The sequence below is a fragment of the Zingiber officinale genome, chromosome 4B (assembly GCF_018446385.1).
Source record: "Zingiber officinale cultivar Zhangliang chromosome 4B, Zo_v1.1, whole genome shotgun sequence".
Lineage (NCBI taxonomy): Eukaryota > Viridiplantae > Streptophyta > Magnoliopsida > Zingiberales > Zingiberaceae > Zingiber > Zingiber officinale.
The window spans coordinates 18655124-18672994 of NC_055993.1; the positions used below are offsets into that span (position 1 = coordinate 18655124).

Sequence of the window (17871 nt, forward strand, 5' to 3'; positions counted from 1 at the left end):
CCATATTATCAAAATTATTTAAACTTTATCAAAATCATTTTAAATTAATTAAAATTAACTGACAACAGTTGTAGAAGCTACTAAGTAGCTACTACAAAATATTACACATTATAGAAGTTATAAAATAGCTTCTATAGCAGCTAGTTACTACTAAAATAACGTTGAAAATTTAAAAAAAAAACAACATTGTAACAACTACTTAATAATTTCTATAGATTATAAGAGCTATCGATAAACATTGAAATAAGGACTGGAGTATTATGGAAGTAAAATATTTGATAGGATATCATTTTGATTTTTTAAATTTTTTTAATAAAAAATACTCATTTGATGTTTTTTTTTTAAATTTAGAGTGGCCTTTTAGTTTTTGCCCAATTTAAATTATTCATCTTTTTATTTATTTTTTCATTTCAAGTAAATAAAGAAAAACCATTTTCATGTAATTGTTGAAAACAAATGCTATATCATCAATATAATCTTCTACCCCAGCATATATATACTTTTCATCAGTTCAGATAAACATAGCTCAACTGAATAAATAAACTTTTGACTTGAGCAATACAAAACCAAAACTATGAATTAGAAAATTCTAAAAGTAGAAAAAAAAATAACAATCAAATTTGTTTTTTTATGTTACTTCACTGCCTTTGTGATTACACCACTGTGCTACGAATACCGGAAAAGCATATACATGTCGATCGTCTCGTATGATGACTCCCTTCGTTTGTCGGTTCGTCGGATAAGTTGAATGAAAAAATGGAATGGGATCATGTACAGCGACGAGTATAATTGGACAGTAGAATTAAACAAGTTTTACTGCTCATTTCTTGTTTAGCAGCACCAAGCAGAGGAAGGCAATGCAGCGGAAGAGGAAACCATAGAGAAAGAGGACGGTTAAGCAACGTCCGAAATGATTGATGTCGTAGTGAAAATTCTGAAGCACGCCGCACCGTGTTATGAGCCACACGCCAGAATACCTGCAGCAAACAGATAGCAATAGCAAATTGAAACCAATTGTAGTGGAATCATTCTAATTTCTTGTGCATTTTACATATATCTCATGAATTGTTTACAAATGCATGAATCAGGTTTTGTTTCACTCGAGATAGTTATTCCATTTTTTTTATAATCTTATTATTTATTTCCAATATTATTGTATCAATTACAACTTAGCTTTTATAGTGTTAAAAATTATTACGTAACTGCTATAATATTTAAAAGCTATTATATAGTTGTTAAAACATGTAACACCTAATATAATAATATTGTAGTATAGTAATAGTTAATTAGTAATGCATACAACTATTTTAAAATAATTTTGATTAATTTAAAATGATTTTGATAAAATTTAAATAATTTTGATTTAATGATAAAGAATAATTTTGATATAAAAGTGTTCAAAGTTTAGAATTGAGAGTTTAAAGTTTTAGAATTTAGTTATAATGTGTTATAGTTACTCGATAGATGGTATAATGTGAAAAATTATCTATTTCATATGTAATCAAATTGAATTGTAAATTCACCTTAAACATGTTGTAATAATTATTGAGTAATTTATGTAGAATTAAGTTCATATGGGTGGACTAGATGTGAGTACGTGGACTTAATCTCTATAAGGTTGAACTTGTACTTAATTAACACACATAATTAATTGTCATTAAAGTAATTAAATTCAATTAAGTGATATAATACTTCAAGCATATATAGATGGTTTGAATTAAATGCATGTGGATTTAATGTGTAGATGAGTAGATCTAATAACCCAGTTTATTAATATTGATGAACTGTTAATGAAACATAGACTTTTATAATAGATAATCTCCATAGGTTAGGTTAGGTATAAAAAGGAAGAGATAAGGTTCATTAGGACATGCTGAACCTAGCTCTCCTCTTCTAGCTTTTTCTCTCCTACTGAGAAGGAACGTGATGTTTGCGGGCTTAATCCTATGAAAGACATCCACTACGTTTACGGGATACTCCGATGATAAGAGGTTATAACATTACGATAGAATCAGGTTAGTCATTCATGAGTTATTATCTTACTTTCTATTATATTTTAGAGATAGATAGAAATTAGGTATTGTTATACATACATTTTTTAATTTATATATAATATATTATAATTTTTATTTATTATAGCAGCTACGGAGTATTTTCTGTTTTACAATAAATATTTTTGAGATAAAATTATTAATGGCACATCCTTTTGACTTTTGTAAAAAATAAATGAACATCTTCTTAATGATTTATAAAATATGAGAGGCCTTATAATTATTTTTATCAATATAAGTTTATTATTAGTTTCACCTGAGAATCTCTGACCTCGGAGAGTAAAACTATCATAATAATAAACCTTTAGATAAGTGTTGTAAACCATTAGCTTCTGTTTGGATGGGGTGAGGTAAGGTTCGTTAATGGAAGGGGATGGAAGGGGAAGGGAGGGAAAGGAAAGGAAAGGAAAGTAATATATTTATCTTACCCTTGTTTGGAAGGGAGAGAAAGTTTATGTGAGAGGAAAGGGATGAAATAAAGGTTAAATATACAAATTTATAAAAATATCCTCTTATTTTTTTAATAAATCTGTATGCGAAAAAATAAATAAGAATATAATTGTAATAATTTCTCCTTACCCTTCCTTACACCTCAATTTGGGGTGTAAGGAATTTCGTTTATTCCCGAGCATGCAAGGGGAGACTTTACCCTTCTCTCCTCTTCCCCTTCCCCTTCATAGCTCACTCTCTCCCAAACAAAGATAAAAATTTATTTTAATCATGTTTACCTTTCCCTCCCCTCTACTCACCTCCTTTCAAACAGAGGGTTAGTTGAACACGTAAACAAAAAAACAACAGCATTCTGATCATGCATAACAAAATAAGAAGAGCAAACATACCTTTTAGCGTTAGCGATGAGAAATGCCTCCAACGCCCACTTTGGATAGCAAATATTAGCTAATATTTGCGAACCTCGCCGCTGAGTTGCCATCAACGTCAACACGACAGGAAGAAGAGCAGACCACTGCGGAATTGATATTGACTTGTGTTAGAGATTCAACTCGTTGAAAGAACAAAAATGTACTCAAAGGAATGTGTACGCACCAATTGGGCAGAACCAGGTTGGAAACAGATAGCAAAAGTGTAACCAATACCAGTTACACAGTAAACAAGGGCGAGCAAAATAATATAGTTGTCCGCAAATGTCGATCTAGGGGCGCTGAAGAAATAGAACATGGAGAGATAAACTACCGGTTTCACTACCGTGTTGAAATGGTCGACCGTATCTCTTGCAAGAAAATAAGCAAGTGAACTAATTCCAGATCTTCTCTCTCTCAGATACTGCAGCTTTTCTAGTGAAAATGATCTCAAAGCACCGATCTGACCTAACAGAGCTGCAGCGTGGTAAACAAATTAAAGGTTAAAAGAGAGTTTTTACAAACAATTGAGTATGCGTAACGAAAGGTGAGCCGTCTCCAACTTACAAACAGCTATAATTGTGTACGTGTAACCAGCAGCTCCTAGATTCGAGTCGTTTGATGATTTAGCAAGTATCCCTAAACAAACTCCTGCAAGACCTAGGATCAAATAGTCAACAGCTTGTGCCGTAGCTTCACGCAGTCGCTGCTTGGACACCCTGCAAACCAAAAAAGGTACTCCTCCATTACAAAAACCTTTTTTCGACAGCAACTCGATCGTGTTCTAGATTTTACCTTCCGAGATAGTACTTGTACTGGTAAAGTTTACTAGGAGTTCTTCGGTCTGCTAAATCTTTGAATTTCGGGAAGATGTTCTCCAAGTGCTCTTTCTTTTCCTCCAGCGCACCTTTTACATTTCCCCAAACATCATCAGCGACGACAGACTCCTCGACTGAGCCATCCTCGGAAGAGTTTGTTCTAAACGGCGCGACACTGTTTAGTTCATTTTGCATATCAGGGGGCACAGTGTAGCCGTTGTGCAACATCCATAAAACCGGCAGCTGACTGGATTTAAGGCCCCAACTCGTGTTCAGCTTCACCATACCCTCCAGAATGTCAATGAAGTAGTCGGGAGGATTAACACGATCAGGCACTTTAATTTCTAGGCCTGCAAAGTAATCTTCAACTTTCTTCACTGGCCCTTGATATGCAACTAAACCTCCTTTTGCCAAAAGTATTAAATCGTCGAACATGTTGAACAGAGTATAGCTGAAGCACCAAAAGTAATAATTAGCCTCGTGGAGAGTAGTTACATCGCAGAATGAATAGAATCATGCACTTTGGCAAAGAAAAGTTTGGGCACCGACCTGGGCTGGTGAACGACCATGCTGATGTTCACCCCTTCGAGTGCCTCGCGCCGAAGTGCTCTCATTAGCAGCAGAGATGAAGAACTGTCCAGGCCTGATGTTGGTTCATCCAGTAACAAAAGAGAAGGCTCCATAACCATTTCCAGCCCAACATTTACACGCTTCCTCTGTCCGCCAGAGATTCCACGCTTCTCTACTGTTCCAACCAAGGAGTTTCGTATGGATTGCAACCCCAGAGACTCTATGTTTCTCTCGACAATTAGAACTCTGTCGGCTTTTGACATTTTCGCAGAAAGTCTACAAGAAGAAGGAAAATAATGTTACACATACTCTAGTTTGAAACTTAAAAATTGGCTTTTTGTGCATTGCATGTATATATCTCTTACCTACAGTTAGCACTGAACCAGAGATTTTCCTCTACTGTCAAGTTCCCATGAACAATATCATCTTGTGGCACGAAACCGATGATCTTTTTGTACGATTGGATAGGTTGAACTTTTCCATTTACCAGAACTAATCCAGTTGTTTGACACCCGGATAATTTTCCTGCCAAAGCATTAAGGAAGGTAGTTTTCCCCGCACCAGAAGGACCCATGATTGCAGTCACATGGCCAGGAGTAAGTTTCCCAGTCACACTCCTCAGAAGTTGCTTCTTGTTTGTTTTAAGGACTATGGTTAGATCCTTGAAAGCGATCTCTATGACTGGCCTCGTTCTGGCCTGAGTTTTCGTGGCCATAGAGATTACTCCTGAGAAGGTTAAGTTCTTTCTTTCCTGATGCTGAACTTTCTCCTTTTCGATTTCACCGTAGGCATACTTGAAAATTTGGGTTCGAGTATGCTTATGGATTCCTTTGGTTGAGTTCTTTTTGGGGTTCTTTTCCGAAGGATGACCTCCAGCATTGTCAGAGTAGTTTAATTCAGATGGCTGTGCCACATGACAAGGAACACCAATTTCTTCAATCTCTGATGTTGATGCAGGACCAACTGGAAGTTTATTAGATCTTTTCCTTGAAATTGTGCGAGATATCTGGCGTTGAATATCAACTGCAATATTTTTTGCGGCTTTCCACCTTTCACGAGCTTGTGCAGCTTCTCTAGCTACCTTTGCGGCAGTTTCCCTGGACTTAGCTCGTCTTCTTTCACGGTGAGAGAGAATTCTATCAGAGAAGTTGTATATTATCAACAACCATAAAACCAATGCAGCCTACAGATGTAATTAGGAAGATGTCATTCACAGATAGCTCGTGGAAAAAGAAAAAAAAAATGAAAATTCTACAGTAGACATGTAGAATTTGACTGAAGGAAAGGAATGCTAAAATAAAATAGCGCGACAAATAAATGGTAACAAACCTGTCAAACTTTCATATTCTAAAAGGAATCACCGAGCATAATGATCAATGACCATAAATATGTTCAATTTTTGGTTATACTATGGGTTTCAGTATAACTCTAGAAAAGTGTAGCATCATTGTTGATCAATACTGACACGCAACTCGAGCTAAGATGAGGCTCATTAATTACTTCTCAAGATGTAACCCCTGTAGCACTGTTGAGTTGGATTATCTCCCGAGCTCTCTAACCCATTCTAATGCCTCAGTACTCTGACTCTGCTCAATCTCCTGAGCTCCTTGAATTGGCTCAGTGTCCCGAGCACCATAACTCTGTTCTATCTTTCAAGTACCTCAACTCGACTCGACTCGGTGGCTGCTCAACTCAACTCCCCGTGCTCTCCGGTTCGAGCCAGTGCTCTCAAAGAGCTCACTCTCTTGACAGACAAGATAAGTCTGTAGTTTAATTTTGGTTTTTCATTTGTGATTTTGTATTTCCCAATCCAACAGTTAAGTATTATTTGTTTGTTAGAAAAATATCAAGTTTATAGGACTAACCCAAAACAAAGATGATCATAGTTGACCGGACACTCAACAATGAGTGAAATCATAATAAGTTATAGAAGATCGGATGTTAAACACAAAAAGGAAAGTGCTAATAAGTCTTGTATGACCAAATGTCAGGTACACGGTTGAAATCTAAGTAAGTCATGAAGTACTAAATATTAGATTGACAAAATGTTAAGAGTGAGAAGGAAAATCCAAACAGGTCAAGGAGGATCAAATGTTTGACAATAATGAAGTTCTAATCAGTCAAGATTAACCAAATGTTAAACAGAAGAAGTCCTAATAAGTTAAAATCAACTAAATACTAGGTAAGGTGAAAGTTCAGTCTTGGTAAGACTGAAACAAAGGTATCAGTCAATTGCTATAGGATTGCTAGTCGATTGATGAACTTGAAACCATGAATTCGAGGTTTCAGGTAGGGTTGTGGTATGAACAATTGACTGTTGTGCATGAACTCAACTGATGACGTTATGAAACTAACAAAAGATTTTATAATCGATCCAAGGACTTGACTGAAGACGCTATAAATTTAAGTATTCATATTTGTTAGCCTAATGCACTCTTGGGGGTATTAATTGCGGTTTAGATGTAGTAATGGATATTGTCCCAGCAGGAAGGTTATCCCTTACATATTAATAGAAGTCTTCGGGTCATGATACTGGATTCATTAATGACTTTTGACCCAAATTTATTGATGATTGAATTTTATTTTCCAAATCTCACTGATGGCTAAAAAGAATTTAGAATAGAATTTAAGAATATGCAAACTCAAGAGAGTGCTAAATGACTTTTGGTTAAAATTTATTAATGATTAAAAAGATAGCAGAGTTGATGTGTTTAAGTCCATCAATAATATTTTCCTAAAACTCATTGGTAGTTTGCAAGTGTTATCAATTGATAGATCTAAAAGACTTTAAATATTTGGAACGGGGAACATTATAGATTTAGGGGATCACTAGGAGTGCAATAGTTTAAATTCGAAAAAAAAAAAAATCTAAGTTCTTTAAGGTCTTCTATAAGTTTTTGGTCAAAAACTATAGCAAAAAAAAAAACTTACAATTTTTTTAAAAATATATATTCAAGGGGTTACTAGAAGTGTAATTGTGTTTATTTGGTACAAATTTAAGATCTATAGAACCACCAAACACTTGTGTTCAAGTGTTATCAAAGACTTTTAGCACAAGGTCATTGATGGTCTTAAAAGATTATAAATTTAGAAAAAATAAATATAAATAAGTTCACGGAACCACTAGGAGAGCAGATCCTCTTGACCGTTTTTAGTGGTCCAGGGGATGGTTCTTTTACATGCATTGGTAGAATGGATGACCTCCACTTATAAAATAGATGGAGACTATTCATTTCCACCAATACATGCAAAGGGATCATCCCCTGAACCGTGAAAAGTGGTCTAGAGGATCTGGTCCCGACCACTAGGAGTACAATGGTATAAATTTAAAATAAATATGAGCTTTTTAAGGTCATATATGACTTTTTGGTCAAAACTTTGTGAACTTAAAAGACACAAAATTTTGAAGGAAAAAAATTGGATAGATTGAGGGTATCACTAGGAGTGTAACAATGTTAATGTGACATGAATCTAAAATTTTTAGGGTCACATTTATAATTATTTTTAGGATCATTAATGACTTTTAGATGAAAGTGATTGATAAAATAATTAAGTTTTTTTTTTTTTGCCTTGGTTCGGTTTAGTTCAAGTAAGAAAATTAAATTTGTTTACTTTGGTTTACAGCTGTAATGAGTTAAAGGGAATTTTGAAAATTAAGTGTGCTTTTTAATAAATATGAAAATTAGGTGTACTATTTGAGTATTTCTTAAAGTTAAGTGCCTGAATTGGTAAATTGTTGATAAAATGAATGTAATATATAAAAGATGGATTGCGCCATTTGTTAGACCCAATAGGTCTAGTTATGGCCCAAGTGCCAAATTACTTTTTAATGTTTTTTTATATAATTTCCACGATGAAAGCTAGAGAATTTTTCACTAGTGAAGTGTTAGAGAGCTCAAGACAATGTAGAGGCACGTTTGGAGCTATGGGAGACCAAGAGGCTTACAGAGAAAATAGTTTTTGTTATCTAAAAATGTAGAAGGGGAGCTTTTTAATTTATCTCCATTGATGTTAATAGCCTGAAAAGAATTGAGAGGTCTCTTGTCTTTGAGTGTTGGTGTTGTTCTACAAAGGGTGCAAAGATTAAACTCTTGGTTTTGGTTATTTTATAATCTATTGGTACAATTGATCTCGGATCAATATTGACCAGGTTGGCTAAATTCAGGTTGACTCGAGTTTGAATTTTAATATTTGATCAATGTATAATAGAGAAGTCAAGTAGGTTAAAGTTGACTGGATATTTGATAATATCAGAAGTTCAATTGGAAGTTAGCAAGATAAAAGTCTAAGTAAGTCATGCAGGACCAGACACTTAGCATAGACGAGAAGTCTAAGTGGGTCATAGAGGACCAGACACTTAGCACAAGAGGAAAATTCAAATGAATCAAAGGTTGATTAGACACTTGGTGATCCAAAAGTTTAATAAAAAATTGGTAAGAAGAAAGTCCAAGTGGATCAAAAGTTGACTAAACACTTGGTGATTGAAAAGTCCAATTGAAAGTTGATAAAAGAAAAGTCCAAGTGGGTTAAAAGGTTGACCGGACACTTGGTGAGAAGTCTAATGAAAAGTTGGCAAGAGGAAAGCTAAGTGGGTAGAGCGTTGGGGGGGGGGGGGGGGGGGACCACCACCCTCCTCAAATTTTTTTATAAAGAGGGGGTTAGTACCTAGTTGATAATACTACCCCTACATTTTTTTTTAGAAGAGGGGCAATTAATTAGGAGCTTATTTCGGAAACACATAGTTATCCAGAATCGATTGACAGCAATCAATCGATTGCTTGATAGTAATCCATGAACTGATGGATTCAGAATTGATTAGTATCCAACAATCGATTGTTTAACTCACAAATTGATTGATTGGGTAGAAAAAAAAGTTATTTTACAGATTTGAATTGTCAGATTTGACATGACAATTAATTAGGAAGCGTATTTAAGCCCGAAAGCAATCCTAGAAAGGGGGGGGGGGGGGGGGGTTCTTGGAGGTTTGAAGCCGCTGATTTTTTTAGGCTTTGAAGCAAAGTGCTACTGCATTTCAAGACAAAAAAGAGACATTTCTAAGTAACAAAAGATCAAATAAAGTAAGGTTTTTATTGTAAAATCATTTTCGATTTTATTTGTCTTTGCATTCTCATTTCTTATTGTATTCTTGTGCTCAAGTTTGTAAGAGGCTTCTCCGTCTTCAGAAGGTTTCTGAGAAGGAAAAAGTTTTAGTGCATGGAAATGGTAACCTAGGAGTGGACCCTTCGATTAGTCGCTTCAAAGAGACGAATACTAAGTAAAATGCAAGTACTGTATATGTAGAGTTGAATTTGAATCAAGATTTTTGTTGTGCATTCAAACGACGAGTACACGATCAAAACGAAGCAATTGGAGTGATTCACCATCCAATTCGCATGGGTCCTAACATAACTTAGCACCAATTTAGATATATAAATAAGTGTTTTAAGATGGTGAATTCTAACAACTAGTGCTAGCTAGAGTATTCTTCAACATCATCTAGTAGCATCAAAGACACTTATGATCCCAAAAAGTATTAGAGTGAGGTCGAATATTGAAGTTCTACATTTAGAGATTTGATGGGAAGTTCAAATAGAATAATGCAAAAGAATTAGAATTAAAGGTAAAAAAAGCATCAATAAAACAAAATTACTTCCTTTGCTTGAACAAAATAGATTACTCACCATTACTAAAGCACCAAAAATAGTAATATTTTGTTTTTCAGAATTTGCATCGCACGAGCTAGATAAGAAGCAATCTGCAAACAATTTGTAGAAGATTAACATAAAATAACAATCCTATCTACAATCCATATGTATATATCTATAAACTATCTTCTACACGTATTGAGTTATATAAGCTTTTGGGCTTCTTTTATTCTTATAAACTTTTGGGCTTCTTTATGAATAAGTGTTCATACATGTGTATTCACATGTTAATTAGGACGAAGTCTCTTTGTTTTCTATCTAAATTGTTCATGTGTTAGTTATTAAAAATCATATGTTATAATTTAGCAATAACATTTATACGATATTTTTATTGATCCTATGAATTAATAATTGAATCTAATAATTAATTAATAGTAATTATTAAAATACTATCAAATTAATTGGTTATAATAAGTTTTTTTTCTTCTTTAAACAGAGACAGGATCCTCTAATCCGTAATATAATTCATAGTCCCTTCCTAGTTCATTCCATAATTTATAAGTCAGATCGTGGTCAGAATTTAACTAAAATTGACTATGATCTTCCTTGGGTTCACCTTCCCACGTAGGTTATAATTTTGGATCGAGCCAGACGGACGGAGGTTGCCGGTGGTGGATAGACTGTATGGTGCTGAGCAAGGGTGGCCCGCTGACTGCTAATGGCCTCTAGCCTCCTGACTCATCCAAAACTATATATAGCCTAAGTTAGAAGGTAAACCTAAGGAAGATCGCAGACAATTTTAACTAAATTCTAGCCGCAATCTGTCATATAAATTACGAAAGGGATTAAGAAAAAATCAAAAATTACGGACCAGAAACCCTGGATTGCTTTAAACAAAGTTAACGTCCTCATGAAAAATTGACCTAATATAAATTTTTATGTAATTATACGTAATGCATATATATATATATATATATATATATATATATATATATATATATATATATATATTAAATTAGTATTTTGATTCGATTAAAATAGGTGGAGAGCATCAAATAACAAACATATGAATTTAGACAAACATCATAATAATAGTGGAAAACTATTTGTAAGAAATTAAACAAGTGAAGCGTGTAAATGTTCATGAGCAGCAAACTAAAGAAGTGTGGGGCTTACTTGTCTCATAAGTCGAACCCATCCGACAATAATGCCTGGAAAATATATACAAATACAAAGTAATTCCATTAGATATATAACAACGCCACGATATTTATATATGTATATACCATGATGGATATATATAATATGGAAACATACATAAAACTAGATTGGGCATAAAGGATAGGAACTATACCCCTTACTACAATTTTTTTTCGAGATGGTGCTCGGACAGAAGTCTCCTGCCGGGCAGAATAGATCACGGCTATGATCGACATCGACCCAGATATTTGCACCACCACAAGAATTGTTCTCAGGGGATAACTGGTAATTGTATCTGTACACAAGTAAGCAGGTAATCGGTTTAATTTCTATATATATATCATGTTAACATGAAGAACAGTTATTATAGGAAATTAAATTAAGCATGATGAACTTACGGATCACAACGACCAGTAGTTACATTATGGGTGGCAAGTGGGCAGTATGCACCCAAGGGACAAGCTTCATCATCAAAGAGATCAAATTAAACAAGGTCAGAAATAGATATTGTTGGATTGCTACATTGTTCAGCACCTGTTAGCTATAGATCAAGATAGATAGATAGATAGATAGATAGATAGATATACTCACGTATCATGCAAGTAATACCATAAGGGCAATAAAAGCCGGCGCAGCATGGTTTGCTGTTGAGATTTCTTGAAGGCAGGTTCTCAGAATCTCGAAGATCAACGTTCTCATTGTCAGGGACGCTGCTCGCCCATCCTGGCTCACATCCAGAAACCCATGAACTGGAGTTACAATTTTTGTTGGGTTTCATGTAGTTGGTACTTCCTCCGCTCTCCACGAAACTGTCGAAGTAGAGCCTAACCTCAGCTGCTGTACATAAGCGTCCAGTTACATCTGGTTATCCAAGAATAAGTGAAGTTAATTAGGAACAACTCACTGCTCATCATGCATCCTGCATGCTCAAATGGAAGATATAGATATACTGCAATAAGTCTTAATTAATTAAGCTTTGGGAGCTTAAGTACTGTCTCATCTTCTTAACTCGAAAGTAGAACTAATATACCAAACTCAAATTGTGGCATCTCTAAGAGTTGACCTCTTGGCCAGGTTCAATTGTATCAAATTAATTTTAAGTATAATCATTATCTTCGTTGAAACTCATATTCTAAAATCTACTGGAGCCCATTTCCACATTTTAATGACCTAAATATCTTAATCGACTCTTATATACTTCGGCTCGACTCGAAGGAAAACAAGTTAGCAGGACATGTCTATGTGGTCCTAGCTACTTCAACTTGCCATATTGTTATATGCCAAAAGACATGTGTCGATCTTTCGAACTAGATCTCCACAAGAGTCGACCTCTTGGGTTTGGCCGGCTGGAAATTAATATTCCTGATAACTACGAAAGTGATTAGGTGATTCTTATTTTCTCAGAGATCTGATTGATAACTAGGAAAGCGATTAGGTGGTCTCTATGTTCTCGAAGATCTAATCGAGATCTTTACAGATTGGGTATGACTATACAACGGAAGCAATAATTAAGTGATCTTATTTTCTCAAAGATCTAGCTGAGATCTCTGCCTAGCTACGTACTGGGTATAACGATGGAAACAATCTCCATGTATTTCTTCTCCCCACGCTAGCTGTACGTTTGGACTTCCACATCAACATTCCACTTGATCAGCGTCCAACAGATCGCATCAAAAGTATGAAATAAATAAATAGCAACACATGGAATCCTTTCCAAAACAACTCGTAATATAAATGAACAAAAGTTGATATTTCATTGCATCCGTAATAAATATATATATATATATATATATATATATATATATACACGTACCAGGAGTCGTGGCCGCGCAGTTCTCCATGAAATCCATATTCCCGCTGTAATTGAACGTCCGATCCCAATCCTTCTGCCTGAAACCCACATAGACATTCGAGATCGATCGAGATAAATAAAAAGTCAAAGCAGCGAAATTAAAAGCGTGCATGAGAGCTAGCTAGGAAACGGACGCATCGCCGACGCAGAAGCCGAAGCGGGCTTTGACGATCGGAAACAAGCTCTGTGTGACGTTATCGACGGCGTCATTAAGCTGCCACAGTGACGGAGCCAGCACCTGCGCCGGCGCAAGGCCGACTCCTCCGAAGCTCTGGCAACGGCCCAAGGGGAGGAGGAGTAGGAAAGCAGCGGCGGCGAGGGCGGCGAGGCTGACAGCAGCGGAAACCCGCCAAACGGGCATCCCTAGCTAGCTTGGTCTGCGAATGCGATGACAAGAAAGAGGAGGCGACGAGAACGAGGGAAAGGAGGAGGATAGAGAGGAGAGGATATTTAAAAGAGGAGGAATTAAGGCAGGCTTGGCTTGGCTTTGCTTTGTGTTGTGGTGGCGACGACTGTTTCTAACGGGAACGACGCTCCACATGGAAATTTCCGCGCCAAGCCTTGACCTTGTCTAGCTATTCCCTCCAATATAAAACTTCTAACCAACTTTCACATATTATTTATATCTTTATTAATTTTTAAAACAATATAAATATACACGCAATCTTTATTAATTCATTTAGTTATATATGTTTTTATTAATTCTGACCAAAAATAAATATTAGAATGTACGTTTAACTAATTATAATACAATCTTCATTTGGTTGGTATATTAATTTGCTGGCGGTCAGAACATCGTTTCTGGTCATTGGATGGACCAACTGACGTGGTTACCGACTTGTCAATTCATTATCACAAGTTTTGATGAAGCACAATCTTAAAAACTATATCAACTCGATCAGGAGAGATTCAAATGGATTCTGCTGAATATATTTTTCGACTAAAATAAAATTGTGTTTTTCACTTGCAACTTAGTGTTTGGTTAAATCTAAAATTCAATAATTTTTGTTATATATATATATATTTTATATTCTATATATTTGGAAGACAGATAAATCACGAAAAATTTAACCTTTGGCATGATGATTGGTGATGTATTCTGTATATATTAAAAATAGAGCTCATAATTTATTACAATAATATTACGTGTATGACAGGGCCAACATATGAAATTATTATTAACTAGCCGTGTACGTTTAAAAGCATATAAATTGCTCCTCTATGTATTTGGATCCAATTTAATATTTCGCCTCTATTCTTTTATTATGCAGAAGCGAAAATGGACTCGATTATTTTTTGATCCATGACAAGTTGTCAGGCACTCAGGCTAGACGTGCACGTAAATAATTTTTTTTTCTCAATCCAAAATAAATAAATAAATAAATTATTATTATTCAAAGGCTAACACGAGAAACAGAAATTGAAAGGAGTTATAGGTAGATATAAGGCAGGCGGGGCATGAGATGATGAGAAGAAAGGAAAACGGCATGACATATGGCTTCAATTTAACACGCAAAGTTGCCACTAATTTTATATTCAAAGGCAAGGTTGAGACCGTTGCTTAGCTTGATGCATAAGTAGAAAGTTAAACATTGTACTACAAGTTGAATCGTAGATTAGCCAATATTATTTTTGAATATAAATAATTTCTTAAAAAGTTTAATTTAATTTAATTTTTTCTTCGTAGTTGCCGCCATTTAATCTAATTGTCATCATTTGATTCTATCCTAAGAGTTAAGTGTTATCATTTAATTCAATTGTTTGTCGTCCTTTGTGTATTTCTTGTATCATATACGTGTCTAAGTGTCAATATTTAGTCTAATTAACTGCTACCATTTAATTTGAATAATTATCATTAAGAAGGAGCCAATTTACATGTGTCATGATTTAGTTCAAACATATCTTTATTTTTTTTGTTGACATTAAATTTTACTTATGTCAATTAATTCTAAGGTGATCTATCCAATCTTATGAAAAGTCAACCATCTATTAAATTTATCTGTTAATTTATAGAACATGTCCTACTACTATATGATTACCTCGGGGACAAGCATATCTCATGCTTCATTTCAAGGAGTCATCCTTTAGTTCAAGCACGTGTTATATTTTTTAAACCATTCTCACATTAAGTGCTTTAAAAATCTATACAAAATAATTTTTATTCACAAAGAGGGTCTTCACCAAATAGGTTAAGTACGAAGGATCCTTCATCCTAATTCTATCTTAATTTAGAAAAAAAAAAATATTGGGTAAAAAAAATCAATTCGGCCAAATTATTTGACCAACTTAGTCCAATTGATCTTAATTTGTTTGGCCAAATCAATTTAATTGACCTCAATTTAACTTGTGTAGTTTGCTGGGTCAGATCAAAAATAATATTTATTTTAAATTATTTAATTTTATATGAAAAATCAATTTCAAATTAAAAAGTTTACGTAATTATTTATCCAAAGTTTGACGGTCCTACGACATAGATCAATAGAATTCCCAGTAAACACACGCGAGAGGAATAAGCGGAACAAAAAAAAAAACAAAAAACAACTTCCGTACACGGAATTTGGTAAACAAAACCACTATGCTTAACCGCCCAACAACATAAAATAAATAAAATTCCCAGTAAACACGCGCAAGAGGAATAGGCGGAATATAAAAACAGGGTCTTAATTTTTAGAAATCGTGAAAGATGCGTCTTTTTTTAATTTTTAATCTTGTTACCATATAAATTTCTGATGTTAAATAATATTCATGTTATATAATATTTATAAACCCTATAATTATTATAGTAATTTTCCGACTATAATATAATAGTAAAATATTAAATTATTATTCAGATATTCATAATTTAATTTTTTATTATAATATATTTATAAAAAAAATAGTTTATTTTTTAATTATAATATATTTATATATTTTTTTTCTAAATGAGACGTGTAACTTATAAGATAATGTGTTTTTAGATTTTTCATCATTTTTAATGAACTTTGACGATCGATGGATAATTTATATCACTGCATATTCGATATTTATTTTATCCATTCAATTAAGTGATGAGATTAAATAATAGAGGATAATAATGTGAAAACAAGTTGATTGGATAAGTTTATATGAGTTGAGAGACTTCTTTTTATTTTAAAAAAAAACGCCCCTTGATTTTGCAAAAATATGAGTGCACTTTTGATTTTTTATAAAAACTATAAATAAATAAATAAACAAAACCACTGAAAATTATTTATCGAATTTTCAAAGGTCTCCGCTTGAAATCCAACCGGATTCACATTTTATTAATTATGAAAGGCTGGTTGCGATCGGCGCCCCATGACGTTGACCTTGACACATTAAACGGCCGGCAAAGTTGGCACTCAGTTACGACCCGTGGCTACATTCTCGCAGATACACGAATCTTAAAGCACTGCACAACTGCCGTCAGCCACTCGTTGGAAATAAAAATAAATACATTATTAATAAGCCACAAGAAAAATGACTTTCGGCTGGCTTCATTCGGTAGAAATTAAAAAAATTATTTTATGAAAAATCTTAACATGACTAAGAATTGATTATAAATTAATTTCATAATTTATCTTTCTTTATATAATTTAGATATAGGCAGTAAAAAATGTCTGATATAAACTAATCGTCTTTTTATTACTATGGAAAGTCATTTCATGAAAAGGGTTAATTTTTGACAGACACATATATTTAAATTTTTTTTTCCACTTTCTAACCATATATGATCGGCTATAAACTAACTTATGATTTACCACCCATTGTATAATTTAAAAACGGGCGGTATTTGTAATAATCTTTTACTAAGAAAGTCATTTCGTTTAATCGGCAAAGGATGAATTGGTATGTCATTTTTTTTATTTTAAAAAATATTAAAAGAATTTTCTATATTTCAAAAATACTCTTTCTTTCAATAATTTATAATAACTTTTATCAAAGCTATTTTAACATTATTGAAATTATTAGTTAATTATAGTAAAAATTATTTAAACATTAATCAAAATTGATTAAAATTATTTTAATTTGACAACTTCATTTAAATCCTAATTATTTTTTAATAATTTTAAATAGGGGTGTAATCGAGCCGAACCGAGCTGAACTCTTGGATGTTTGAGTTTGACTCGTTTATAATCGAGCCGAGCTCGAGCTTTATTTAACGAATATATTCATGGCTCACGAGCTTATTCGAGCTTTTATCGAGCCTAAACGAGCTTAATAAATATAAATTATAAATTTAAATATTCATTAAAAACTAAATTATATATTTTAAAAAAATTATAATATTCTTGTTAAAATTTATAATTTTATTCTAATAAATAAATTTAATATATTTGTATATGTTTTTCATAAGTAGAGTGTAAGATCTATAAATTCAATATCAAAACTATTATTTTTTTATTTAAAAGTTGATTTATGAGCTTAACGAACATGTTCACGAGTTAACGAGCCGAATATTGTGAAGCTTGAGCTTGGTTTGTTTATCTTAACGAGACTCATTAAACGAACTCAAACGAGCTTTTATCGAATCGAGCTTCGAATAGCTCACGAGCGGCTTGGCTCATTTACACCCCTAATTTTAAATAAAGTTATTCTTGTTGAATCGAAAGCGCTAGAGAGAGGGGGGAGGCGGGTGAATAGCGTTCATGGTTTTCACTTTCGTTTTGGAAGACTTAAGAATAAAACACAGCGAAAATATGAAAGATAATTGTAAACACGCAAACACCAAGTCTTTTACTTGGTTCGGAGCCTAGGGCGACTCCTACTCCAAGGCTCATGCTCGTTGAGCGTTTACTTTGGACAATCACTATAAGCACGAAAAATTCTTTACAATTTAAGTACAATAATAGAGCAGTAGTAAAATGTATACCGACAACA

General features: G+C 33.7%; 1 protein-coding gene across 1 annotated transcript; it reads right to left on the minus strand.

The window, feature by feature from the left end:
- Positions 1 to 820: 820 nt before the first annotated feature.
- LOC121974814 (ABC transporter G family member 28-like) lies at positions 821 to 13386 on the minus strand. The gene is made up of 14 exons (XM_042526064.1): positions 13128 to 13386; positions 12955 to 13031; positions 11733 to 12002; positions 11540 to 11603; positions 11296 to 11436; positions 11118 to 11152; positions 9978 to 10051; positions 4662 to 5479; positions 4276 to 4572; positions 3704 to 4177; positions 3476 to 3627; positions 3096 to 3385; positions 2891 to 3015; positions 821 to 977 (listed from the first exon to the last, which is right to left on the minus strand). The coding sequence occupies exons 1-14, from the start codon at positions 13352 to 13354 to the stop codon at positions 821 to 823; spliced, it is 3201 nt and encodes a 1066-aa protein (XP_042381998.1). The 5' UTR covers positions 13355 to 13386.
- Positions 13387 to 17871: the final 4485 nt, after the last annotated feature.